This window comes from Lampetra planeri, chromosome 9 (assembly GCF_965212315.1).
Source record: "Lampetra planeri chromosome 9, kcLamPlan1.2.h2, whole genome shotgun sequence".
Taxonomy (NCBI): domain Eukaryota; kingdom Metazoa; phylum Chordata; class Hyperoartia; order Petromyzontiformes; family Petromyzontidae; genus Lampetra; species Lampetra planeri.
In genome coordinates, this window is record NC_136115.1 from 4,170,800 (window position 1) to 4,195,933 (window position 25,134).

Genomic DNA, 25,134 nt, shown 5'->3' on the forward strand with positions numbered 1-25,134 from the left:
AAGCGACGTCCACAACCGTCCGTGCAGAGATGAGCACGGCAGCGTGAGCCTGTAACATATAAATTGTTTTGACTGCAGCTGGTGTTGATGGATGGATGCACACAGCAGTGTTGTTCTTGTGAGCTAAACACATCATGGGGCCTCAAGGCAAGCTGCTCTGCGTGCCAAAGATTTTCGTCTCGAGCAAAGCATTTTTTTGTGAGTAGGTGACCTCTAGTGGCAAAGTCCTGCACGGACATGCTAATCAACGCATCGGGAAGAACACATCCGCACCTCCGATTCGCGCACGGTTGGCTACGTACTGTGCAAAAGAAGTTCAACATACACATACACACATACAAGAAGGCTTCCATCCTCACGTGGTGACCAAAAAAGTAGGGTGAAAAGTATAGAGGTCTGAAATCGCCATCGGCTGCATTTTCACGTTGTACAAGCGTCGTGTTCAGCATGATGTCCGACGTTTCGCTAGACTTCCTGTTCCTGAACGTGGAGTGAAACGTCGAACATGGCGCTGGACAACATGCGATACGAGTCGCTAACGCATCGGAGAGCTGTACAAACAACGCAACCGCGGAAACCATCTTAACAATAACACAATATTTATGGGAAATAATGTGAGTTTATAACATGTACTGAATATACTTAATTTGACAGCTGGGACAAAATGAGGGATGTAAACCAGTGATTGGTTGCGTGTGTGTGTGGGTTAGCGCGCTGCGCTACGAACCCGGTGACCCAAGTACGATTCCCACTCACAGCCAACACCGGTGACGATTATCTGAACCGGTGCTGGGCCTCCCCTAGGTCGACTCCGCCTCAACTGAGTACCTGGTGTGGTGTCTCAATATCGCCACTAGGGAGACAAAGGCGGCCGGGCGTGGTGCTGGCCACCCACCCCCTCGCGTGTAAAGGTGCTCGCTAACAGCACTTGCCCCAACAGTCTGGTAAGCCTTTAAGGAGGATCTTTGTCTTTGTGGTTTAAAAACAACACACATATTTACTTTATGGGAATTCAACTACTACAGCGTTGCAAAAGTGAGTTAATGGAATAACGAATTTTCATCCTGCACACACACCAGCAAATTTAAAACGTAGATTTTGACTGGTTCAACGATAATCGTAAGTCATAGATCATCCTAACCAATGAGAAGTAAAGGACGTTTTAAATGCCTGTTTAGTCTTGCTTGACTCATGCATGGTTTATACATGAAAAATGTCAAAAAATAATTACGCTGCTGCTCCGTATACCGTCGCCCCAGTCAACTGTCGCAATGAATACGAGTGCTCAGAATTTTCAACACAAACAAGAGATTATTTCAGAAACTATTTCCAGAATAAAAAAAAACAAGTATTGGCAGTGCAGTGAAAATTTCAGGGACAAGATAATATTAATGTTGGACCGCTCTAAAATTCTAAACCAGATAGCATTAAAAAACTTTTATAAAATGTTCCACTTGAATTTGTTTATGACAATTCCCAAAATATACATTTTACATTACCCAGGAAAGCCTCATTGAGACCCAAGACGCTATGGAATGTTTGTCCAATTTTTTTCCCCCCAGCGCTGGCGGAAACATATAATAATACAACTACATTTCGATTTAAAGCTTTCGTGACTGCAGGGATTCATCTTCTTGGTTCTTTCGGTAAAGTCACGTAGCGCTTCCGACAGACCTGTTCTTCACCTGAGGCCGGCTGCTTGCGTTGTGGCCGAAACGTCGTGAGAATTATTTTATTATTTTATTATGTTTTATTATTTTATTATTTCCCTTCTACGTGACTTTACCGAAAGAACCAAGAAGATGAATACAACTACACTCAGAGGGCAGTACGCAAGATAGGTCAGACCAGGGTTAATTTCTGCCTGCGTCCGTCTAGATCAGCGACTCACAGACACGTTTTTGTGGTGCTTGGAACACCACAGCCATTGCATCTATTGCAATGACTGTGTCTCACTACTCACGTGCCTCCTATTCCAGTCTATCAGTGACCCAGCAACAACAACAAAAACATTCAGTGAGCAATTTGCGGTTACGAGTCGAGTGCCTATTACTCCAGTCGACCAGTGACCGGGGAAAAAAGACATATTTCGTGAGACCAAATGTGTCTCTTAACAGACATATTTCATTTGGTTTCGAATTAAGGTTTATATTTGGACGAAAACAAGGATGCACTGCGGTGTATTGGTAGCTCACACGAGTGTGCGTTATGCACGGCAAGACGGTTAACACACGTGAAGTGAGGCACACGTGATGTGGCTCAAACGGCCGAAGACCCTCTGTGCATTCTACCGCGCGTTGTTCTCTTCACGCATTTACCATGAATACCGATGACGTCTCATCTCATTATACGTCATACCTCCAGTAACTTTGGAATTTACAGCCTCTTAGAATAGGACAGTGTCTTGTAATCGGAGCACGCCCGACTCGTTGTGAAAATACTACCCAACAATATTAGCCTTGTGAGCCGCGTCACATTTCTCTGGCGAGGCTCTGATGTCTCTTCCGTTTAAAGTTACAGGAAGGATTGCAGAAGAAACAGGCAGTCCTTTATGCGTGACGATGCTGCCCGCGACTGCTTAATGCAATATTAAATCCGCTTCACATTCCGTCAGCTGTCATCCCCGGTATCTTGTTAATTATTACCACCAGAAGATCAAAGTTCAATTTGGTAAAGCACATCAATGCCATTGCAATCACTGCAATAATATATAGTGCAGATGCGGTTCAAACACTTGTTTTATTTTTAAATAAAGCCAATTAATAATGGGGGGGGGGGGGGGGTTGGCACAGTTATTAGAGAACTTCTCTATGAATCTGATGATCTAAGTTTGACCCCCAACCACGAGTGAGATCGACATCGACCGGTGTTGTGCTGAGCTTTCACCAACCTACGGTGACCAGCGATGTGAAGTTTGGTCAAACAGCTCCCATGAACGACAGGGCATGCGGATGGCGAAAAGTTATCGATCATTGGCGTTCATAATAGGAATCGATTTCATGAAGCGGTCTTTTTGATTACCTTCCAATATGCGTTCAAAATTACGCACGTGTTGGTAATGTGAAAGGTTAATAGTCGTGCATTTGAAATGAATAATTATTAATGCGGTTACAGCCTCCACAAACAAGCAATCTAAGGTGACGCATTACACTCAATGGCCTTTTTGTTGCATTTAAAAGCAAAGTTATTTTGTTCTCGAGGCAAATTAACATTTCAGGATTCGTGAAAAGCGCACAACGATCCGTCGCCGTACATTGACGCGTTGCATTCATTTACCGGCTCTGACGAATTAACCAATTAATTAACAAACGTGTTGCCCTTCACAAGAACCACCGCTTGACAAGCCCGTGAACTCGTTTTTAATCACCTTGCAGCCTGTAGCAGAGCGAAACACGTTGAATCGCTGCAATCACACGAAGCGGTGTGATGATGATGTTGATGCTACTGCTGCTGCTGCTGCACACCAAATAAAGGTTAACCAAAAACATGAAGAACTCACAGGGTGTTCATACAGTCGTACCGCGGTTTTCCTTCCTCTGCCGAAACACGCGCAAATTTATACTTCGCATCGCCTGCAGACAATCCTCTCTCTATTGACTTTAGCACTGGATGGTACAACAAAGACAAAGATCCCCCGTATAGCCTTAACAGACTGGAGGGGCAAGTGTTGTTAGCGAGCACCTATGAAGGCCGGAACGGTACACGAGGGGGTGGGTGGCCAGCACCACGCCCGGCCACCTTTGTCTCCCTCGTGGCGATGTTTACGATACACCGCACCAGGTACTCATTTGAGGCCGAGCCGACCTAGGGGAGGCCCAGGACCGGTAGAAGATAATCGTCACCGGTGTTGATGGCCGTGGGCGGGAATCGAACTCGGGTCGCCGGGTTCGTAGCGCAACGTAGCGCTAACCGCTACGCCACCGCTCCCCACTTGGATGGCACACATACACACATACACACACATACACACACATACACACATACACACATACACACACATACACACACATACACACATACACACATATACACACATACACACACATACATACACACATACACACACATACACACACATACACACATACACACACATGCACACACATACACACACATACACACATATACACACATACACACACACATACACACACACACGCACTATCTGTGGACCGCTGCCAATTGTGATGGAAATAGCGAGACACACACGCTACGGTACGCAATGTCCATCACACTTTGGGATACATCTTTTTTTGGGGGGGGGGAGGGGAGGAAATCTCTCATTCTCGGTCACCCAGGAAAATACTACTGCGAAAGAAGCAGGTTAAGATGAAAACAAACAACCGATCCTCTTCTAAGCCACCCACAAAAACAACAACAACAACCGCCATTCGCCACTAAAGTGGCGGTGACATCCCCACGGTGCTTGTGCCAGGCTAGGTGCACGTCAATGCCACGTGAAGTGTCAAAACGCCCGCTGGCAGGAGGTCACGGGACAGAGCCAGCAGGCGCCGGTGGGTTGACCGCCCGAGATGACCGAGATGACCGGCCGAATGCACCACCTGTGCCCCCTGCTGTGCCACCCGCACACACTCCCTCGCTCACATCCAGTCGAACCCCCGTGGCAGGACAACAACAACCGCCAAAGCTTCACCCACCTCCCCTACCGTTGAGATATATCGTCAATAATTCTCACCAAATGCCAAGTCACTCGACTTCACACCGCACCGGGCTACTCACAGTACTGCAGCTTCTCCTGAAACATCCTTCTCATCGGATGCAGGGAGCCGAGCCCAAAGCCGACGGCGAGCGCTCCCTGACCGCATGGAGGAGCAAGCGGGTCGGTTCTGGACGTCAAATCTGTCTTTTGCGAAGCCAGAACGATTTGTAATTATAAAAATTAAAGCAGAAAGCACGAGTCACAAGGAGAGTCTTGGCCGATGACTACACACGCGTCGCACCACTGGGAAGAGCCATACGCACTGGCGACAGGGGGCCGGTGGCAAGAGGCTGGCTTTGGAAAGAAAGGAAGATGCGGCTTTTGTTGGATAGGGAAGAGAAGGAGGGTTGGGGGTGATCGTGGAGTCGTAATGTTGGTGAGGGGTGATGAGGTTGACTGGCGAGGGGAGGGGAGGTTTTGCCTGTGAAATACTCAATTCTCTAACGTGCGCCTGTGGCTTGCGGCTTCTCCGGCAGTTTTTATCAACATCCGTTCAGGCCCTGCAACTGCTGAGACAGTGAACTGTACGCTGCGTGTGTGTGCAGCTTGGCTGATAATTAATGCATCTGGGGTGGTGGGTGTTGTTTTTTCTTCTTGCAACTACATTTCTTAATTTTTTGGGCATGCTGCACGCATCCAGCTCTGTGTCCATATTGTATGCTTTGTCACGAAGCTTCACCAAGGACAAATAAACGAATCAACCTACGGTTTTTTGCTTGTGGAATGAAGCTATTATGTTAGTGTTGAAATTACCCCATTCGTTAAAAAAGAATGTTGGATCGTTATGATTATTATGTTTATCCTCAATTCATCAATACAATTTGTAATTCAGCAGATCTACAGATTATCCAACCTCAGACGAACATTCCAAAATCATCCCAATAGTTAAACTGGGCTGTCCTTTGGAAGGAAATGACCTCGTGATGGGAAATGCCTTATTCATTGAGTGGGTTAATGGCTGCGTACATACACGAGACAGAAGGCACAATCAACATCCCAGCTTGGATGTAAACGTGTTTTTGTGTTTGTGACGCACTCTGCTCACGTGCAAATGCAAGTTCATGATTATACGAAGCGATTGCCCAACATATGTTAAGGTTCCGACGTGACATCCTCCATTGTCTCACTGCCCAAATACATTGTCTGCTCAAGTAGCAGTTCACATTCTTGGGTTTTTTCGGTAAAGTCACGTAGGTAAAAAAATTAAAATTACTTGATACTGCAAGCGTGCTGTGACGGTTCCACCTGAAGACGGAAGCTTGTGTTGCCTCCGAAACGTCGGGATTTTTATTTTATTTTTATTTTATTTTATTTGTATTAATTTTAATTTTTTACCTACGTGACTTTACCGAAAAAACCCAAGAATATGAATCCTTGCAGTCACGAAAGCTTCAAATCTAGAATTAGCAGTTCACAGTTATTAAATTATTATGGAAAAGAAGAACACCCAAAATAAGGAAATGTGGGGAAAATCCACGGCCTTAAGGAACAACGTCCGCGTGTATGTCAGCGGAAATTGTAAGAGTGCATTACGCTGCCGCAATAACACAGAGACTGGACAAACATTTTCATCGCAACACGGGCTTGTGGACATGCGTGTAAAAGCCGACAGGATTAAGGTCAATCTGGGCCATAAGCCAGAACCCATCTTTTTTTGCGCCATCTGCCATCGGCGCTTCAATAATCCCACACGGCGCTTCGTGCGTAGTGGCCACCACATCTCAGAAGAGCGGTGAAAATTGAAGCTGCGTCCAATTTTGTGAGCACGGGAGAAGCTCACAAGGTGCGCTCCTGTTCGTCTTAGTTGCCTTGGCCCTTTTTTGGGGGACCCACTGAGGCGTGACCGTTTCCTTCACCGATCGCATCCAGTGTTTGACGGGTTTCGAAGCAGCGCACGCAAGACTGTGTACAGAAAAACACTCGGCCTTCGCGCTTTGTGCAAAAACCGACATGACCAAGGAACTTGGTTGCCGTCAAAATAAAAAGCTGACTCCATCCTTGAAAAGGAACTGTATGGGTCAATGGGCTTTACGCGAGTAATACACGTCTAAACGTATTCTTCTGAATTTATTTAATGTACAGTATTGTCACATTTGTGCATGTTCTTAACTACTGCAAACGTATTAACATAACAATTAAATTCATAATATTTACGAGTTGCCAATTATCACGTACGAATTGGTATTCGTTTGAATGCATTGTTATTCACGAATAAGGTTAACATTATTAGGTTAAAATATTTGCAACACGAGTTCGGTGGTGTTACTATTGGCAAGTACCCAAACCACACCGCTGCAGGTGGCAAATGGCGAGACCACATTTCCCTGCCGAGTTGTGTCACGAGTCACGGAGCGGTGACGCGGCCTAGCGGTGGAAACTCGGCAGCGGCGGCACTGCCTTCACCGCTCCTTTACAGAGAGGCTCACGGTTCGGGCCCAGCGGCCGCCCCTATTAATACTGCGGGTGCGTTAAACGTAAAAAAAACAATTAGCGTACTACCATCTGTTTCACGCGACGGCAGGCGTTAAAGCTGCAGTGACGCAATTCGGAAGAGCAGGCTATCGTGTGCACGCACCATTTGTCAAATTAAAGAGAAAAAACATGCGAAATAACTCAATTAGGAAACTGCATGGCAATGATCGGCATCATAATATTATGCACAAGTTAGGGCAAGAATTTCAAAGCTTACAAACACAACTGTACGAAGGGCCTCTCCAATTGTGTCCGTCCAAAACAAATGGTGGTCGATTGAACATGAGCAGAACATCATGTAACGCGACAGCACAATGAGTCTCGCATTATCGGCCCGTCTTCCGTGTTCGATTCTCAGCGATGGCTACAATCGGTGGCGAGCGATATCTGAAACGGTCCTGATTCCCCTCCCCACCCCGACGCCCACCTTCACCAACCCACACTGACCAGCGTGGTGGGGTATGGCGAAACAACCCCCACGACCGATGTGTTGTGGGGAGGCCTTCATCCAGCAGTGGAGCGAGAAAGGGACGTCGTTATTTTTTTGCGGTGCGAATGAACATTTGTTTTTCTCCGGCTTAGAGCACGAGTGGGTCAAGAGTCGCATTGCGCAGAATCTCACGGTCACGCTCAGAATGGGCAACAACGGCGTTCACTGCCCCATTCAGAATGCAGTCGTACCCCGGCGTACGTCGGGGATGCGTTCCTGAAAGCTGCGACAATGTATATCGAAACGACGTCAATCAAAGCGATTTGCAGGGCGGTCGTGGGTGGAGAGGCGACGGACGATGCTGCCAGCGACTTGAGTTGTGTGGGTATTTGGGACACGACGTGAAAGGAGGGGAGAGACGTAAATCTGGGTATCACAGTAACACAATTAAAACTTTGGAAGCAACATCGATGGAATAGAACCTTCATCGGGTGCGCTGCCATGGCCTAATGGTGAGCACACTGGACTTGCAGTCCCAGAGGTTGCCGGTTCGATTTGATCTCCCGGCACGACATTTGAAACAATGTGCCAAGTTTCTTACATCTCGCCGCCTACCCACCAAGCAGTGAAAGTGGGTAAACCACGGTTAGTCGATCGGTCGGCAGGTTACGTGTGTGTGGTGGGGTAAAGTACAGTATGTGTACGCGCACGTCTTATGATAACGTCCGTGTAACCCGGCGGAAATGCCTTTCGCTGATGCCGAGCAGATTTGGTTCGTGACAAGACGGTCCTTCCGCCAGCAGGGGTTGTAAGCAAAGCAATTGCAAGGCTGCAACTTCCCCGAGTAGTTCACCGGCAACCACTGTCGCTCTCAGCGTGGCCATTATTCCCAGACACAGAATGCTTGATCGGACTTCGGGAAAGGGAGTTCCGTATTGGGGAGACGACTTTCAGACGAGGCAGGATATACCGGGTGGGAAGAACATGAGCAAATCCGTGCCATCTCATTCCATCAAATTCCACCGCCTGTCAATGAAGACAATGGTGCAGCCAAAGACCTACTTGCACTTACACAACCAAACGGACGCTAAGATCAGTGTCTGGCCACACACGACTTGCACACACACACACGCGCACTGGCTGAGCCCTGATGCCAAATGCGCCGTGAACGGGGGTGCTTTTTTCTACCATTGCGATAAAAGTGTGAGCGGGAGCACAAGGCTGCTGTTGGAATCCCCGACCAAAACATCTGCAACGAATCTGCCCCGTCTATATGGAGTGAGTCGCCGTGTGACCCAACAGCCGTACGCACTTACGTCAGCCTATCTATCTCATCCGTCATCACGTGTTCTCGCAAGATACAGTTGGCTCGTGCCTCTCTCTGTAAGATGTCAAACTTAATCTGTTCTGCCGGAAGCATTGTTGAGTGGGCTTCTGTGCTATAGGAGGGCAAAAATGGTGTGCATCGTGTGGCCGATGAAAGTACTGTAGCGCAGACCTAACATTGAGCTGATTTCAAAGTCATCTCTTGACGTGCTACAACAAAAAACGAAGCTGTAATACCGTATTTACCAAGTCGGGAAAAAATCATGAATGAATGCGCATGGATTATGTAACGCCTTTGTCATCGGAAGCATTTGATCAGCTCCATTTAAAAAACGATCGGTAGCTATCATGGAAAAACGCGTATTTGCACAAACCTTTTCAGGATAGTTTGGGCCTCCAGATTGGGGAAAACCTTGGATTAGTTTGGCTATTAATTCTAGATTTGAAGCTTTCGTGACTGCAAGGAATCATCTTCTTAGGTTTTTTCGGTAAAGTCACGTAGAAAGTAAAATAAAAAAAAAATAAAAATCACGACGTTTCGGAGGCAACACAAGTCTCCGTCATCAGGTGGGACCGTCACAGCCAGATTAGCTGTATAATCTGGCTGTGACGGTCCCACCTGATGACGGAGACTTGTGTTGCCTCCGAAACGTCGTGATTTTTGTTGTTATTTTATTTTACTTTCTACGTGACTTTACCGAAAAAACCTAAGAAGATAGTTTGGCTATATTCAATAGGGTTAGCCCTTAAAAGCAACACAATTTTGTCCTACAAGTTAGTTCACACCGAATCATCCTCACAAGAGTGACACAGTCGCCTCCCCCCCCCGCTATTACAGACAGAGCTGATGGATGCATCATTTAACCTTTAGTTGAAAAGCATGAAAATATACTCAAATGTTTCATGGACAATTCTCGAAAAGGTACTGGCCATGCGCCGTATGCCTACAATGACACCGTATTGGTCAGCTCAACAGGACTTCTATACTGTGGGACTTCTCGGCTCAATGCTATCCAAGTCATATCTGCTGCCCATGTACACCAAACTGTGGACCACACAGTAAACCACTCTAATGTGCGCTCCTTCAACGGAGCAGGAATAGCAGCACGACACAAACTCTCTCCTGAAGCCCCTTGCGTGGCCAGCAGACCTTGAAATTGGTATTTAGCTCCTGAACATATTGCCACGCACAGGGAAAGATTAGAATCTGCTGCAACTGGGTGTGCCTGAGATCTTCCCGTTCAGCTGACTTTCTTGGCTGAGGCAGTGGTTTTTAAAATAATTAATCAAGGGCCAGTTTTGTACTGATTAATCTGCGCAGGCTATGTAGGTGTGTGCAGCCATTTCGTTAATCCACTGCTGGATGTTGAGGATTTCTCCATACCCTATAGCGGGAGGGTTCATCATCACCTTTTTCCACAGACCAAACCCAGAAGTAGTTCTAGATTTGAAGCTTTCGTGACTGCAAGGATTCATATTCTTAGGTTTTTTCGGTAAAGTCACGTAGGTAAAAAATTTAAATTAATAAAAGTAAAATAAAACAAAAAAATCACGACGTTTCGGAAGCAACACAAGCCTCCGTCTTCAGGTGGAACCGTCACAGCCACGACAGCTGTCGTGGCTGTGACTTCCAAAACGTCGTGATTTTTTATTTTGTTTTATTTTACTTTTATTGATTTAAAATTTTTACCTACGTGACTTTACCGAAAAAAACCTAAGAACCAGAAGTAGTTCTCAATAAGCCGAGGTCAATCAAGACCGTGCATTATACAGATGTGCGTAATACAATACCGCGATCAGACCTCGGTGCGAATTAGTTTTTTTCCACCTGAACACACTGTGAAGGAAGCCACAATTCTCGGAATGTCCGGGTCAAACCCAGAGAGGTGGCAACTCCATATGGATTTCTACTTGACCATATTTCACCATGCTGATTAGTGCAGGTTGGTGAAAGTGGGCAGCATAGATGCAGGATGGAAGTACAGTACAACATTTTTCTGTACTAGCCTCTGCTGCCGACCACATAGCTCCGCAGATATTATCTCCTGTTATGCATGGTAGTTGCCCAACCAAGCACTATCCAGGCTCAAATCTGCTTAGCTTCTGAGATAGTGTATGATGAAATCGGGCTCATTCCAGGTACTATGGTCATCAGGCCGTAGCCATATGAAACGTATCGACGATGTTAAGCTCAACATGAAGAGCACCAACTTGAGTCCAAAAACACCGATATATCATCATCATCACCACCACCACACTACAATGGAGCAAGTGTGAGTTTGTCTGTTGCTCTGTTTGTCTATCTGGAAGGTTTTTTTGTTCACTAACAGCCCGATTTTTTGAAGCGCGTAGCATTTCTGAAACAATATTCAGTTAAATATTGATGGCGTCTTTTTAAATGTCTGTAAAAATGTTGATTTCCATTTACGTCTGTGTAAAGGCCACCGTGGATTGATTTACGATATAGAAACTTCACTCATGGCCCATCTTCCAACGCGACTCTGAACACATTTGAACAATTTAATTGAAAGTCAGTGAGTTTTATGCTCAAAAAGTTAAGTCACTTAAGCGGAGGAAGAATAAAGACAGATTAAGAGCAAATAACTTTAAACAATTATTTTAAAAAAATGTTTCGTGTAAATTTCGATTTACAAATGTCTTGTTCACTCCTGTACCTCGGGGACTCTTTCCTAACATGTTTTAGCATTAAGAATGGGCAAAACGTTGTTTGTGAAATATAATTGAAACAAAAATCATTAATGGTATTCTCTATTAATTTCTTACTTTGAGTAGTTTAGATTTTACAAATTTTAAGATTCAATTGGAAGCCCCAAGCCCCCCCCCCATCCCTCCACAGGACCCAGGAGATGTCTGGAAGTCTTCTCGTACTCCACTCTATAATGTTGTACAAATACTTCAGGACTGCAAGCTACCCGCAACACACGTAAATAATATGCAAGTGACAAATATACACTCGTGAACTATGAAGTCATCTTTGAGTGGGTGTACCATTATGACTTACACCTTCGCCACACAATGAAATCTAATCTGAACACATTTCTAAACTAAAATCCATTATACAGTAGGCCTTCTACAAGCTGCTACAGTAGACGTGGATAGCAATGTTTGTGGCTATACTGCACTGTATGTATATTTTCCTAAAAGGTTTCCATATGTTAAACAAAACACTTGATAACAGTTCCTTTCAATACATTCGCGTTAAGTGCGAACAGAAATGGCCCACATTTCACGTCTGTTTTTCACATGAATATTAGATAATACACATAAGCGTTTTTTTTTTTAATGTGAAGTACATGGTACTTAACACGTTGACTAATGAACAAGTACATTGCAGTGTGCATAAAGCAATTTTCGCATCGCTTTGTGTGTTTAGTTTTGTTTTCCTTCCTCGGCACCTCCGATTAGCACGATTGGCTACGACCGGTGCGAAATAAGTTCAACTTACATATTCATAGGTATACTTACAAAATATAGTCAGAATTCGTGCAAGTGGTCATATACATCGGAATAAAGAAAAGGACGTACAATATTTTACGTTTAAAATGTGACTTGGCACAACATCAGAAATAATTTCAGAGAATAATAATAATAATGTATTTCCAAATAGTGGTTTTATGTTGTTACAGGCCTGACTGGCAAGTGCACATAGGCGATAGTTCTTGGCCGTTCCAGGGCAATAAACAGTCGCACAGTCAGACTGGCTCAGTCTCACAAATATTAACTCAACATCTGTGCCGCAGCATATGCCGCCTGTTTTTCAGTCAACGGTGCCAAGTTAGCCGGGAGCCCTAATTCTTCCCTCCCTGCCGAAACCCATGATCACGAGTTGGAGAGGCAATAACGCATGAACCATATCTGCTCAGCATCAGAGAGAGAGAGAGAGAGAAAGTATTTTCTACTTTTAGATGTTTTAAAATAGTACCAAGAAGTAATGTAATTCAAAACTACCGTTTCGCGATTGTGAAAGCTTGAAAAAAAACGCCAAATTGGAAAGTTCCACATTAGGAAGGCTGGGTTTTCATGACATTTAGACTTTATTTTATGACCGCCCAACTTCTCTTTTTCACCCACATTGAACTACCAGAGCGTATAAACCGATACAGCAAACGTGGCCCTTTCAGGCCAACTGGTCTCTTCAATGTTTCATCAACTGAACTCTTGATGCACATGACGCTGGGTTTTCCAGCGAAGAGACCAATTCGGCTCCAGTGAGATATGAGCGCTCGGGCACACGATAATCAGGAAAGGGGCCACTTGGGCACCAATATCCAAAACACACAGCACGATCCGCACAACAAACAACTGCCTTACCTATTTTATTGGTGCCCATTTTCCCCAGGTCAAGCGACTGTAACCTTTGCTTGAGTGACATCTTTCAGCCGTCGACTCGCAAAAAAAAAAGAAATTGTAAATGACGGAATGAATTAAACTGAGGTTTGAAAAAAATATATAAAATAAAAACAAAGCCAAGCATCCTCCGGACTCAAGCGGGCTCCATAATAACAGCAGCAGCCGTTCCGCGAGAAAACAGTCACTGGCAGCTTCGAGAAAATGCGATGGAAGTTGTCAAGAACATCGCCCGTTACAGTACTGCGAGGCAGGTTGAAGGAAATGACGGCCTGGAGCCAATCGCATCCGTCATCAGGAGACCGCAATCTCACAAGCACGAAAAGTCAGATACAGGGCTGTGCGCGTATGTGTGCGTGTGCACAGTGAGCTTCAAGACAAAGACAAGGATCCCCCGTATAGCCTTAACAGACTGCTGTGGCAAGTGCCGTCATCACGCACCAGTGAGAGAGCGCGTGCTCTCTCTCTCTCTGTCTCACAGCTGATTCCCGCAGAATTAAACCCGCGTGCCCCTGATCCGGAGCCGCCAGTTGCCCATTACAAATCCTCCCAGGATTGCCAGGAAATGAGGGGAGGGGGGAGGGGGGGAGGATTCATCACCGCTGCTCCCCAATGACAGATGTCTAAACAAAAGCTAATGTATATCAATGCAGTCCTTGTGCACCTCGGAAATAACTTTGTCGTCAAGCTAAGATTATTGAAACACTTACTTGAACCGTCGTGCCGGGTACTTCGTGCGCTCATTATGAAGCAGAGTGCGGTCCGCCTGTGACATACACGACGATGCAGAGAGCACGCTGCCCAGCCACTGCTGTCCATCAAGCAACAACGACAAACCTAACCATCGCAACAAATTGTTGCACCGTCAACAGCAACATCGCGGGTGTGTTAAAAGTGCAATGAAACATTGCTCGGCTTCACGCGGTTTTTTTTTGTAATGGAAACACCCCTCCACCGCACCGCACAACTTCTGGAGCGAAGGGCAAGCCGTGGCATTTCTTCGTTTAAAATACTGTAACGCTTCACGGACCCCCGTAGCCATTATTACTACCCCACGACTGTTTCCCATGGGCCGGATGCTCAAACGTAAACTCTCCGTGGCTTTTGCGAGCTTTGCCATCATTTCAGTGCCCGCGTGTTCGAGCAGCGGTGCCCAACGCGTTGACAGAGAGAAGCCCACGGCAGAGCCCTGTGACCTTGCCAAGCCCGGCGCAATTTGCAACGCGGCCACGCGGCTGCCGCACTGCCACGGCTCCAACCCCGCTCCGGCTCCAGCAAGGGAAGTCGTCGAAAGTCGAACGCAATGACTCACGGCAGCCGCCGCAGCAGCAGCAGCAGCAGCGACGGGGAACGACGGGAGATTTCACGCGGGCACGCAGCTCGCCATCGCCCCCTCCCCCCCCCATTCGATTCGCCCACACAGCCCAGATTCAAGCCGGATGCCACCCGTGTGGGTTTGCACCGAGAGAGAACGAAACCCCCAAAACAAATGCCAATGCCAAGGCCTCATTTCTTCACCTGTCCACCTTTCACACGCGTCCTTACCGTTTTTCATGCATCGCTTTGTTGTCTTTCCCCGCACCTCCGATTATCACGGTTGGCTACGTGCGGTGCGAAAGAAGTTCAACGTACAACCAACACACACAGACATCCGACAGCAAATGAAATGCGACGCAGCGCTGTGGCGGGTCGGATACACGCGCGATCCAGAGACTTGGGAAGTTACAGGTTGGTCGATGGCACAAACAGCAGCCATCATGCGCATGAAACGCCAACCCCAACAGCGGAATGAGTTGCCTGTCGGAGGCAGGACAGGAGCTAGGAGTTTGATCTATGCAAGTGGAGTTTATGTTTCGAATACGTACGTTTCCCTCTGTGCCTATGCTTATAAGCCACAATTCCCATTGCAGCGAATCCTTGCAACGTGGAGATTATTGACGGTTTGCGACTCCTCTAATATTCCGCGGCAGATTGAACACGGTTTGCGGACAACGATCCGTAGAAGAGGGAGTTTATCATGCAGAGCTGCAGGGAAATTGCGGGCGTAAGTTTTTTTTGTTGAATTTACCATTTTTGTTTTGCATCGCCACAGACTGGCTCTGGTGAAACGATTTGTTTTCAACTTCAACGTACAGTATATGGCAGATTTGCATTATTTGGGTCTTGGAAAAACTCTGAACCTCATCGTCCGCGAAGTCGTTGTGGATTCAGTTAGCTGCTAGTCATGTGCCGCGCCTCCCCTGTAACCCGCGCATCTTTCGCAGATGAGTGGAATCGAGCTATAATCCACGTGTCGATGCGAAAACATGTTTTGTGGCTTATAGAACAACAAACCTCTGCGGGTCATTGAAGTTTGGGGGGTCAACCGCCAAATTAATGAATTTTCACACATACTGCTATTCTGTGCCTCATCCGTAATCACTCACTATCCCCATATCTCGCTCCACCAACATCGACCTGGCCCTCGGTCACCCTCTAACTCTTACCCTGCAATGATATCTCCATAGCCCGTTGTTTCATTTTTGTAACCGTAACAAGCACGAACCATCGTCACGCGAACTCCGGTCATCCTCGCAGCGGTGGCTTCTGGCTCGCCATCGAACAAAGACGGAAACCGGCATCGCACGCTTTCAGACGCGCATCTGCGGCCGTCTGGAACGCTCTTCCTTCCGATATTAGGAAGCCACTGGAGCTGTGCACTTTAAAAATCTAGATTGAAAACTCATTTCTTGAGAACTACTTTTTGCGTTTAGTTTGTTGTCTTTTCTCCACACCTCTGATTAGCACGGATGGCTACGTACGGTGCGAAAGAAGTTCAACATACATACTTACTTAACCACGTGGCTTGTTTTTTTTTTATCACCCACAACTCACAGTGCCCACATTACAAGGCAGGGGGGGGGAAACTGTATTTCAGGAACCTTGATGCAACACTGTACCAGAATTTCGATTTATAGCTTTCGTGACTGCAGGGATTCATCTTCTTGGTTATTTCGGTAAAGTCACGTAGAAGGGAAGTAATAAAATAATAAAAACAAAACATAATAAAAGAAAATTAAATAATATATAAATAATATAATATAATATGTTTTGGTTTGATTATTTTATTACTTCCCTTCTACGTGACTTTACCGAAAGAACCAAGAAGACTGTACCAGAAAGCGCGTGCAAATATTTCTCCAAAAGGTGGCGCACAATTATTTTCGATGCAAGGACCGGCCACTTGATGTGCCAAGACAGAAGGCTGAAAGCACAACGCAGTTACATCGTGCTCGTCATCCGTCCTGTGTCCATCACCCCAACGTTTTACCCCCCCCCCCCCCCGATGTGCTACCGTGTAACTCAAACAGGTCCCTCTACATTACGCCAATGGCAAAGATCAAGAGATACACCGGTGATAGCCATCACAGGGGGGCTTTGTATGCACTCTTGCCGAAACTATTTTTTATTTACCTTGGAAAGCTTTGCGAAATTGTCCAGAACTTATTCCAATGGAGGGGCCTACTTTGGTCAATTTTGAAAGTGTTTTTCTGCATTTTGGAGAGTATCCGGAGTAAACCCACCCACACGTGCACATGGAAGAACGTGAAAACTACCCGCTGATTTTCGGTATAAATCTACTCTTTGATTGGCTTCTACTGACACCTCACGTACAAGTCAGCGGTGAAGTGAAGTGCTTACAGGCAACAAATATGAAGAGAATTTCTGTAACGATGATGACCTCATCAGCAAACAAATAAAGTAACAGAAACTAAGACATCATCGGTTATGCGAAAAGATGCGCATTCGAAGTCTCCAAACATATCCTGTAGAAACTAATGGAAATTCAATTGTACAGTACTTGTGGAGGTCACCTGGGAACTGATGCGCTAGGGACAGCAATTTAGGGCCCACCAAGACTGTATCCATTAAAAATACATTTACATTAATGGCCTTTGTAGTCACCGTGGTTCTGAAAGTTCACAGGACATTAGCGCACACTGGGTGATCATTCTGATTCCTTCAAAAAAAGCAGCAGGTTTTTCGTTAGATGTTGTTTCATTCTTCACCGGGTTACACGAATTAAAGACATCCCTCGGTGAGACGAGAAAAGTAATGTCACCCATAATTCAATGGCCTTTCAGTTATTTTTTTTTTAAACAGTTTTGCCTGGATGTGCAGTGGAGACGTATCCATGGTGCGCCCGCCCGCCCGCCCGCCCACCGTTAGACCCAGCTCAGGGATTAGAAGTCAGACGCGGGTGCCGAACGTGGGCCGCATCTGGGCGTGGGATCAGAGAAGAGCGGAAGTCATTGCCGCGATTTCACCGAATTCAACTCTCGGGGAGTCTTGACCGAACTCGCAACAGCTGTTGGTTCCGACAGAGTCTCTGCGAATTGCGGAGGTCAAGGGTTCAGCGAACTAAATCGCGATGGCATCGGCGCTAATTGTCCACCTTTCCTCAAATGTAGAAAACGAAAAACAAGACAACGTACAGTAAAAAAAAACACGTTTAGACATCATTTCTAAATTGTGTAATGCCACTCGTAGAATTTGGGAAACACATTTTAAATTATAAATGAAAGCCACAAAGATTTGAGGAACCTTTTTTCGCGTCGAAAAAGTTGCACCCAAAACGACAAATGTCACTCGACTGTGCAATTCCGCACAGATACAGTGCCATTGACCGGGAGGTGTTCACAAAGGTTATTCAGGCGAAATGTAATTTGAAGCTGAATTAATGTTCGGTCTGTATTTAGATATTATTTCAGTCTGGCTAATCTACTGTGACTTGTGAGCCATGCAGTTGCATTTGGTATTTGTACCACAGGGCAGTGACCCATGCAGAATGTGGCCAAGTGAAACAGCGTGCCACCTTTCTATCCCTGTTATAAATAATTTCGTGAAAAAGTGCAGCTCCATGCCAATCCACTGCTGGACGAAGGCCTCCCCCTGCCTTGTCCATCGGTTATGGGGGGTTGTTTACCCATACTTCACCACACTGGTCAACGCAGGTTGGTGAAGGGGGGTGCCAGGGACCGGTTCAGATATCACTCACCACTGATGTCCCGACGATTCGCTCTACTCGCTGGGAGCTTCTTCAGGAGCCGATGTTAACCTTGGCCGGGAATCAAGTCGTAGTCTCTGTGCCGTCACTAACTGTGCTCATTAATTATATGTTAAATGACTGAAGAAAAATAAGAGATAAAAATAGCTTACAAAGTATAGAGTTTAAGCTTAAAACTATTTTAAATTTAAACCTCTCATCCCCCAACTTTAAATGTCACGAGCAATATGAACAATTGCAAACATTTCCAATTTTGCACGTGCTGTGTACAGCCCAAAGTATAGCGGCTAATCCTGCCTCCTTCACACTGCCATAAACGCATTTAACAAGCATCCCCTGATCCATAGTGGAGGGCAGATTCGAGTGCTGCTGGTGAGAGCATTTGCTTTGGTGATTTAGTCCAGTTCTGGAGGATAATGCCTTTGCCCTGGTGCCATTCTTATGACCTGAAGGACATCACCACAGCGATGGGTAAAGGAATGTGACCGAGTCACTCATGAGAAGGCCCTAGTCAGGAAACAATAAACTGGCAAATGCCTATTTAAAATAGTAAAAGTTACAATCGGCACTGGAAAGAAAATAAAAAAAAACCTTGCATCGGTGGAACAATTGCCAGGCCAATACAGGAACCATTCCACTGGGAGGAACCATTCGTGTATAAGTTGGACTCAACGCCAACATGTGAGCCACAGAGACAATAAGCATCTGATTGTCATTGTTCCAGCTGAAGAGATACGTCCAACACAGGATGCTCGTGTAAGCCAAGCGCTACTTGTTCTTTTTTCTTCGCAAAAAATCGTGTTCTTCGTAAGGCCGATTGATGACAATGTGAAGCAAGGGCTAGAATTTTACATCGAGGCCGTTCATGCAGACAATTTGCACCACGAATAGAAGAGTGTACAGTATGTCAGCGATGCCGCATTCGTGTTTACGAAGCCGGAAATGAGTCCACGTTATACCGTCCCATGCTCTGTTGCGAGTTACCGCGGTCGCACACCGGAGAGTGTATAAACGTCCACGAACGTTGCACAAAAATGAACATCATGATCCACTGTGGACACCCTAGCCAAAGCAAGCACCACACCGTCCAACGCAGCCAACCTTTGATCATTCACGGAGAGGCAGTGTGACGGGCACCCACTAATACATCGCCACTGCAGCCACCATGAGTGGCTTCCCTGCCTCATCCTGACTCCCAGAGGGGGGCTGGAGGGGGCTGAGCCCCCCACACCCACCACCACCACCTCTGCTGAAAGCTCAGCCCCCCTGCTAAATTACTAAATTGTGACAGTCAAGTAAACGAAACTATAATTTGACGTAGAGCTTTCGTGACTGCAGGAATTCATAGTCTGTGGGTTTTTCGTTAAAAGTCACGTAGATAGGTTCAAATTAATAATAAAATAAAATAAACTACGACGTTTCGATCACAACACAAGCGATCGTCATCAAGAGGACGACCGCTTGTGTTGTGATCGAAACGTAGATTTAATTTGATTTTTTATTAGAACCTATCTACGTGACTTTACGGAAAGACCCAAAGAATATAAACTATTGTTATTAGACCAGGTAAGGCCCACTGAGCTGTATAGCTCTTAAATTTCGATTTAAAGCTTTTGTGACTGCAGGGATTCATCTTCTTGGTTCTTTCGGTAAAGTCACGTAGAAGGGAAGTAGTAAAATAATAAAAATAAAACATAATAAAATGCTGAAAGCTCAGCCACCCTGCTAAATTACTAAATTGTGACAGTCAAGTAAACAAAACTATAATTTGACTTAGAGCTGTTTTATTTTATTACTTCCCTCCTACGTGACTTTACCGAAAGAACCAATAAGATATATAGCTCTTATTTTTTTTCAGATGCGACCTGGCCACAAATGACAGTTCGACGCAATGGCTTATCGCGTGGACATCATTCATAGCAGCCGAATACTCTCAAACGCGCGTTTCTAAATAGGAACAGAGACATGTTGGCGATGGGTGGCCGCGCCACAGCCTTTCTTCACACAGACAGAGAGAGTTCGAGCAAGAAAGCGCGACGGACGAAAGCAGATACTATTAGTAACTCTTTCTGTTCAGCGCTTAACGCGTGTTTAAAAAATTGTTTAAAAAAATTTACCGTGTCGTGTGTCTCCCCCCTCTCCCGCTCCCGTCTCCACCCTGTTGACAAGGTCACGTTGACAACCCTGCTGCGTCCAAGAGACCGGTGCGGAAGAAATCCGCAAATTCCGTTAAGTTTGGTGACACCGTCGCGGCTTTACAGTTTGAGTCGCACGTTTTGGCGATCGTGTGTTTCAGAATGTGTGCGACGAGATTTTTTAAAAATAGCCCTTCCAAGCACGGACTCCCGTTGTGTGTCATGTGCGCCTGAATTCCAGGCATTTGCCCACGCATTAACAACGCGGTTACGTGGAACACAATATGCGAGTACTCGACAACAGAGCTTAAATAACATTCAGTTGTGATGGCTCGTCAATCGAGCCACCGGGTTTCGTAGCGAAAACACGATTCCAGTAATTTGTGCAAGAACGGTATGAGTGACGGTGGAGAAGTTGGTGCAGTTGTTCGCGTCCTGCGCTATGAAGCCGGTCAACCAAGTTCGATTCCCAGCCACGGCTAACACCAGTGGTGAGCGAAACCCGAACCGGTCCTGCCACTCACTAACCCTCAACACTTCCAACAACCCACACTCACCGCCATGTACTATGCTTGTCATTGCATCGCATTCTATCACAATCAACCGTAATGAACAACGCACACGAAGTCTACTCACCACACCACAACAAAGACACAGGTCACCCGTATAGCCTCAACAGACTGTTGGCGCAAGTGCTGTTAGCGAGCACCTATGAAGGCCGGCACGGCACGCGAGGGGGTGGGTGGCCAGCAACCACGCCCGACCGCCTTTGTCTCCCCAGTGGCGATGTTTACACACCGCACCAGGTACCCATTTGAGGCTGAGTCGACCATGACCGGTTCAGATAATCGTCACCGAGGTTGGCCATGAGCGAGTAATGCAGTGAACGGGCTTCAACTCATTACTCTAGTAGGCTGTACTGCGGTGTGCCCGTTACTATAGAAGGGGGTGTTCTACGGTGTGCCCGTTGAATTCGTACTCACGTCGATGCTGGGACATTCGTGTGCAGGCAGCCTCCAAACCTGAACGGCCAAGAGACGCGCCACAGCACATCCGTCCCTGACCTCTTCCCTCCCTGACCACTCCCCTCCCCATGCGCCAAACAGACGGAAAGTTCACACCGTCAAACAATACACCTACGCGTGGTGGGGCTGGTGTAAACACAACGCTGATGATGATGATGAAAATAATAATAAACGCCGCCGTGTATAGAGGGCATAGTAATTCCTCCTTTTTGAGATTGGCGAGAAATGCTGCGACTGCACTTGCTAATTTCCTGCTCTTTGCAAAACGTTTCCACTTGTGAGTGGAATACAGTGGAACGGGGCCCTCAACTCGAACACACAATAGATGCCAGTGGCTGCTTGCGTGCAGCGAGTCAGTAACGCCATTCGATGGCAAGCTACCTGCACAATTGATGTGGTATGTGTTGCGCACACACACACACACTACCTTACGTATGGAGCAAGAACTTTAGGTATTGTTGGGTGGTTAGAACTCCGTGAACTGAGTTTGATTCCCAGCCATGGCTAACATCTGAAGCACTTCTGTACCTGCCACCACCCCCGCCCCCTTGATTTGACCAATCCACAGTAACCAGCACGGTGAAATTTTCCATTTAAAGCTTTCGTGACTGCAGGGATTCATCTTCGTGGTTCTTTCGGTAAAGTCACGTAGAAGGGAAATAATAAAATTATAAAAATAAACATAATAAAATAAAATTCTCACGACGTTTCGGCCACAACGCAAGCAGCCGTCCTCAGGTGAAGAACAGGGCTGTCGAAAAGACAGCGTCCGAAGGATGGTGAAGTATGGTGAAACAACCCCCCACGACTGAGGTCAGCGTGGGTTTGACCTCTTTGCAGCAGAGTGGGAAGGAGGGTGCCCGGGAGAGTTTCAAATATCACTCGCCGCTGATGTGAGCCGTGGCTGGGAATCTAAACTCAGGTTGCCGGAGTTCCCCGCTGTTTCTCACCCCCTTCCTTCCCACTCTCCCCCGCCGCCTCTTCGCCAAGCCGCCCACTGCCCCGTGCGGTGAAGTATGGTCAAACAATGCCCACGACCAATACGGGCTAGATCGACAAAGGGCTGTGAATTATAAAATCATTCATATCAAATATTTCCTGCTTACGTAAAAAAAGAGTGTTTAACACGTCGGCTTTATTATTATTATTATCCATAATAACGGTTTAGTTGAGTTAGATCGCATAAATATAAATGCATCACTGAACCCGCCGCCGCCCAACACCGCCAATTAGTAAGATGTGTCACTTAAACAAAACGTGCCAAACAGTCACGACTTCAGCACACCGGCGTGTTGGAGAGTAAACCCACAACATTTACAATTCGAGTACGGCGTTCCGCGGGTGATTACAACCAGCTTCATCAGGCGATAGCCACGATTCTGGCTAAATCAGACTCCCAAACATAACTCCCGCCAATGGTGTTACTCTTGGACAAAATCACTCCCTACCAGTGGCGTTACTGTTAGATATATCACACATGTGGAGGGGAAGGTCTTAACGTTTGAACTAGGAACGAGCAGAGTAACATTTTTCTCGAGCCTGGGACAAAGGTAATGTCAAAATGTGGCATTGCTGCAAGCCGACATGTGGAAACCAATGGGCAGCTTACCCAAGTAAACAAAGCTGTCAAAGTTTGTCGCGTCTACTGTACGAGCTACAGTGGGCCCTTTGGCACCGTTTCACGGCCACAGCCGTTGCGTGCACGCCGAGGCAATACGAGGATGGGTAGTAAATAGTCGTAATAGTAACCACGCACGCGGAGAGCTCATCCTTGCACTAATTTTGGTCCGCGAGCTAAAAGCGGACCGGCGGACAAACGAAATATTTTCAATGCATCGGTGATGTGGTCATGTAATCGTGACAATGATGAGAACACACAGCACTTAAATTACTCAAAAGTAATCCGATGATGATGGGTGTTTTTCCTTCTCAGTAATACTATCTTGTTATCCAGCCAGCCGTCAATAGGGGTCTTGAGTGAGCGTTCGCAACGAAGCAACGAACACACAAAACTTTATTAATTTTCTCCAGATCAGGTCATTCCCTCTCAAAATTAAAACTTGCAGTTTGGAAAGGTCATTTGCTTTTGCTGATTTCTTTTCTTCCACATTGCTCCTTCTAGTTTCTGCTGTTGGTGTTCGAGTTAAAAGCAGGATGATGAACAACCCGACATTTTTCAATATATTTTTCTACTATAGTAGTACGATCTTGATCATGATGATGATGACGGAAACATATTTTGATACATTAATAATGAACGTCGTTTTATTACGATTTCAGAAATATTGTGATTCAGACAGCAAACAATAATTAATAGTTTCTCGTGAGTAATCCCGAAGAACCGATGAACCCAGGACAATGTCTTGTTCACTCTCAAATATCAAACTGCAAGTTTGGAAAGAGGAATTGTTTTTGCTGGTTTTTTTGGCATATTGCATATCCTTGTACTTACTAGATTTGGTTCTCAAGTAAAACATCATAATGAAAAATACATTTTTAATAATCAGCAATCTTAAACCGACTTCAATTCGTACCCATGTGCTCTTGATCCTGACAACGCATCCCATATTCCATCACAGCTGTGTGTTTATGCTGATCAACGGTGGCCCGCTGATGAAAGTAGTTGTGATAATGCCCTAGCAGGTGGGCTGCGTGAAGGCTGTCATTTTCCACCCCTATGAGTGTGTCTCATCATCACCCAACCCCAGCAGCTCCTGGATTGAGTCCCCATCTCTCTCCACGCTCAACAGGACCCCTTCAACTGGTCCACAAAGACATTGCAAACTGCCAAATAGACCACTTGTATATGCTGTCAACTCCCCCTGCCCATGTTCAATATCAGGCTGAAGACCATTATTTGTTTTACCGCTGCCTATGATTGAGTGCCTCTCTCTAATCATCAGATAAGCGTGCTGCTTCTGTACAGCGTACACTCTTGAGATGCATGCACATTGAGATTTAATTAGATTTGTACCATACCGGTTGGCACTGCAGAAATTTGCACAATTTGAAACTGATGTTGTTGGTCAGTAAACCACACAACTGAAGAATTGACTATCAAATAAAGCCACCAGGTGTCTGTGCCAAAGATATTTTGATCTATCTCCCAAAAAACAGGGAAAAGCGTGGCCATTGAATAGCGAACGCGTCACTTACGTTGGGCATAAAGTCGGTGACGTTTTCATATCATCACGTTGCAAGGGTTAAAATGAATCCTATTCGAGGTGTTTCTGAGTGCCCACTGACCTCGTGGACTAAAACAAAGTTTCAACAAATTTCAGGGGGAGTTCGTGAACGGGCTGCACAAAAAGTCGCTGTTGCGAGCGATGTTTCCTTTGCGAATTTCCAATGAAATATTTTTGATGTGTCGGGGACTTTTGTTGTTGTTGTCGTTGTTTTAAATCCACTTAAGCAATTTCATTACAGGGTCGTTAAACAAACAAACAAACGCGTGAAAATATTCTCGAAGGTGCCCTGATCGGACGAGGCGAAAGCACAACGCGCAGGGGAAAACCACAAAAAAACATATCGGTGGGGAGGGAGGAAAAAAAAACCCGTCCGAGTTTTCCTGCCGGCAAAGTCACATTCACGGGTTTAAAAAAAAAAACATT

General features: G+C 46.0%; 1 protein-coding gene across 6 annotated transcripts in view; it reads right to left on the minus strand.

Annotated features, from left to right (window-relative positions):
• LOC144720582 (rho GTPase-activating protein 24-like) overlaps positions 1-25,134 on the minus strand; it is a 96,922-nt gene that overhangs the window by 63,725 nt on the left and 8,063 nt on the right. The window contains exons 1-2 of one of the 6 annotated variants that reach the window (XM_078597414.1): positions 13,281-13,891; positions 3,368-3,456 (exon numbers count right to left, since the gene is read on the minus strand). The exons of 2 other annotated variants lie outside the window; for them this stretch is intronic. Coding sequence is in view for 3 of the 4 variants with exons in the window: in XM_078597411.1 (XP_078453537.1) it covers positions 3,368-3,456; positions 4,741-4,826 (175 nt within the window). In the remaining variant the exon portion in view is untranslated. Of the gene's footprint in view, positions 1-3,367; positions 3,457-4,740; positions 5,608-13,280; positions 13,892-25,134 lie in introns of those variants that run through there. 3 more of the 6 variants (XM_078597411.1, XM_078597412.1, XM_078597413.1) reach the window with 3 other exon arrangements.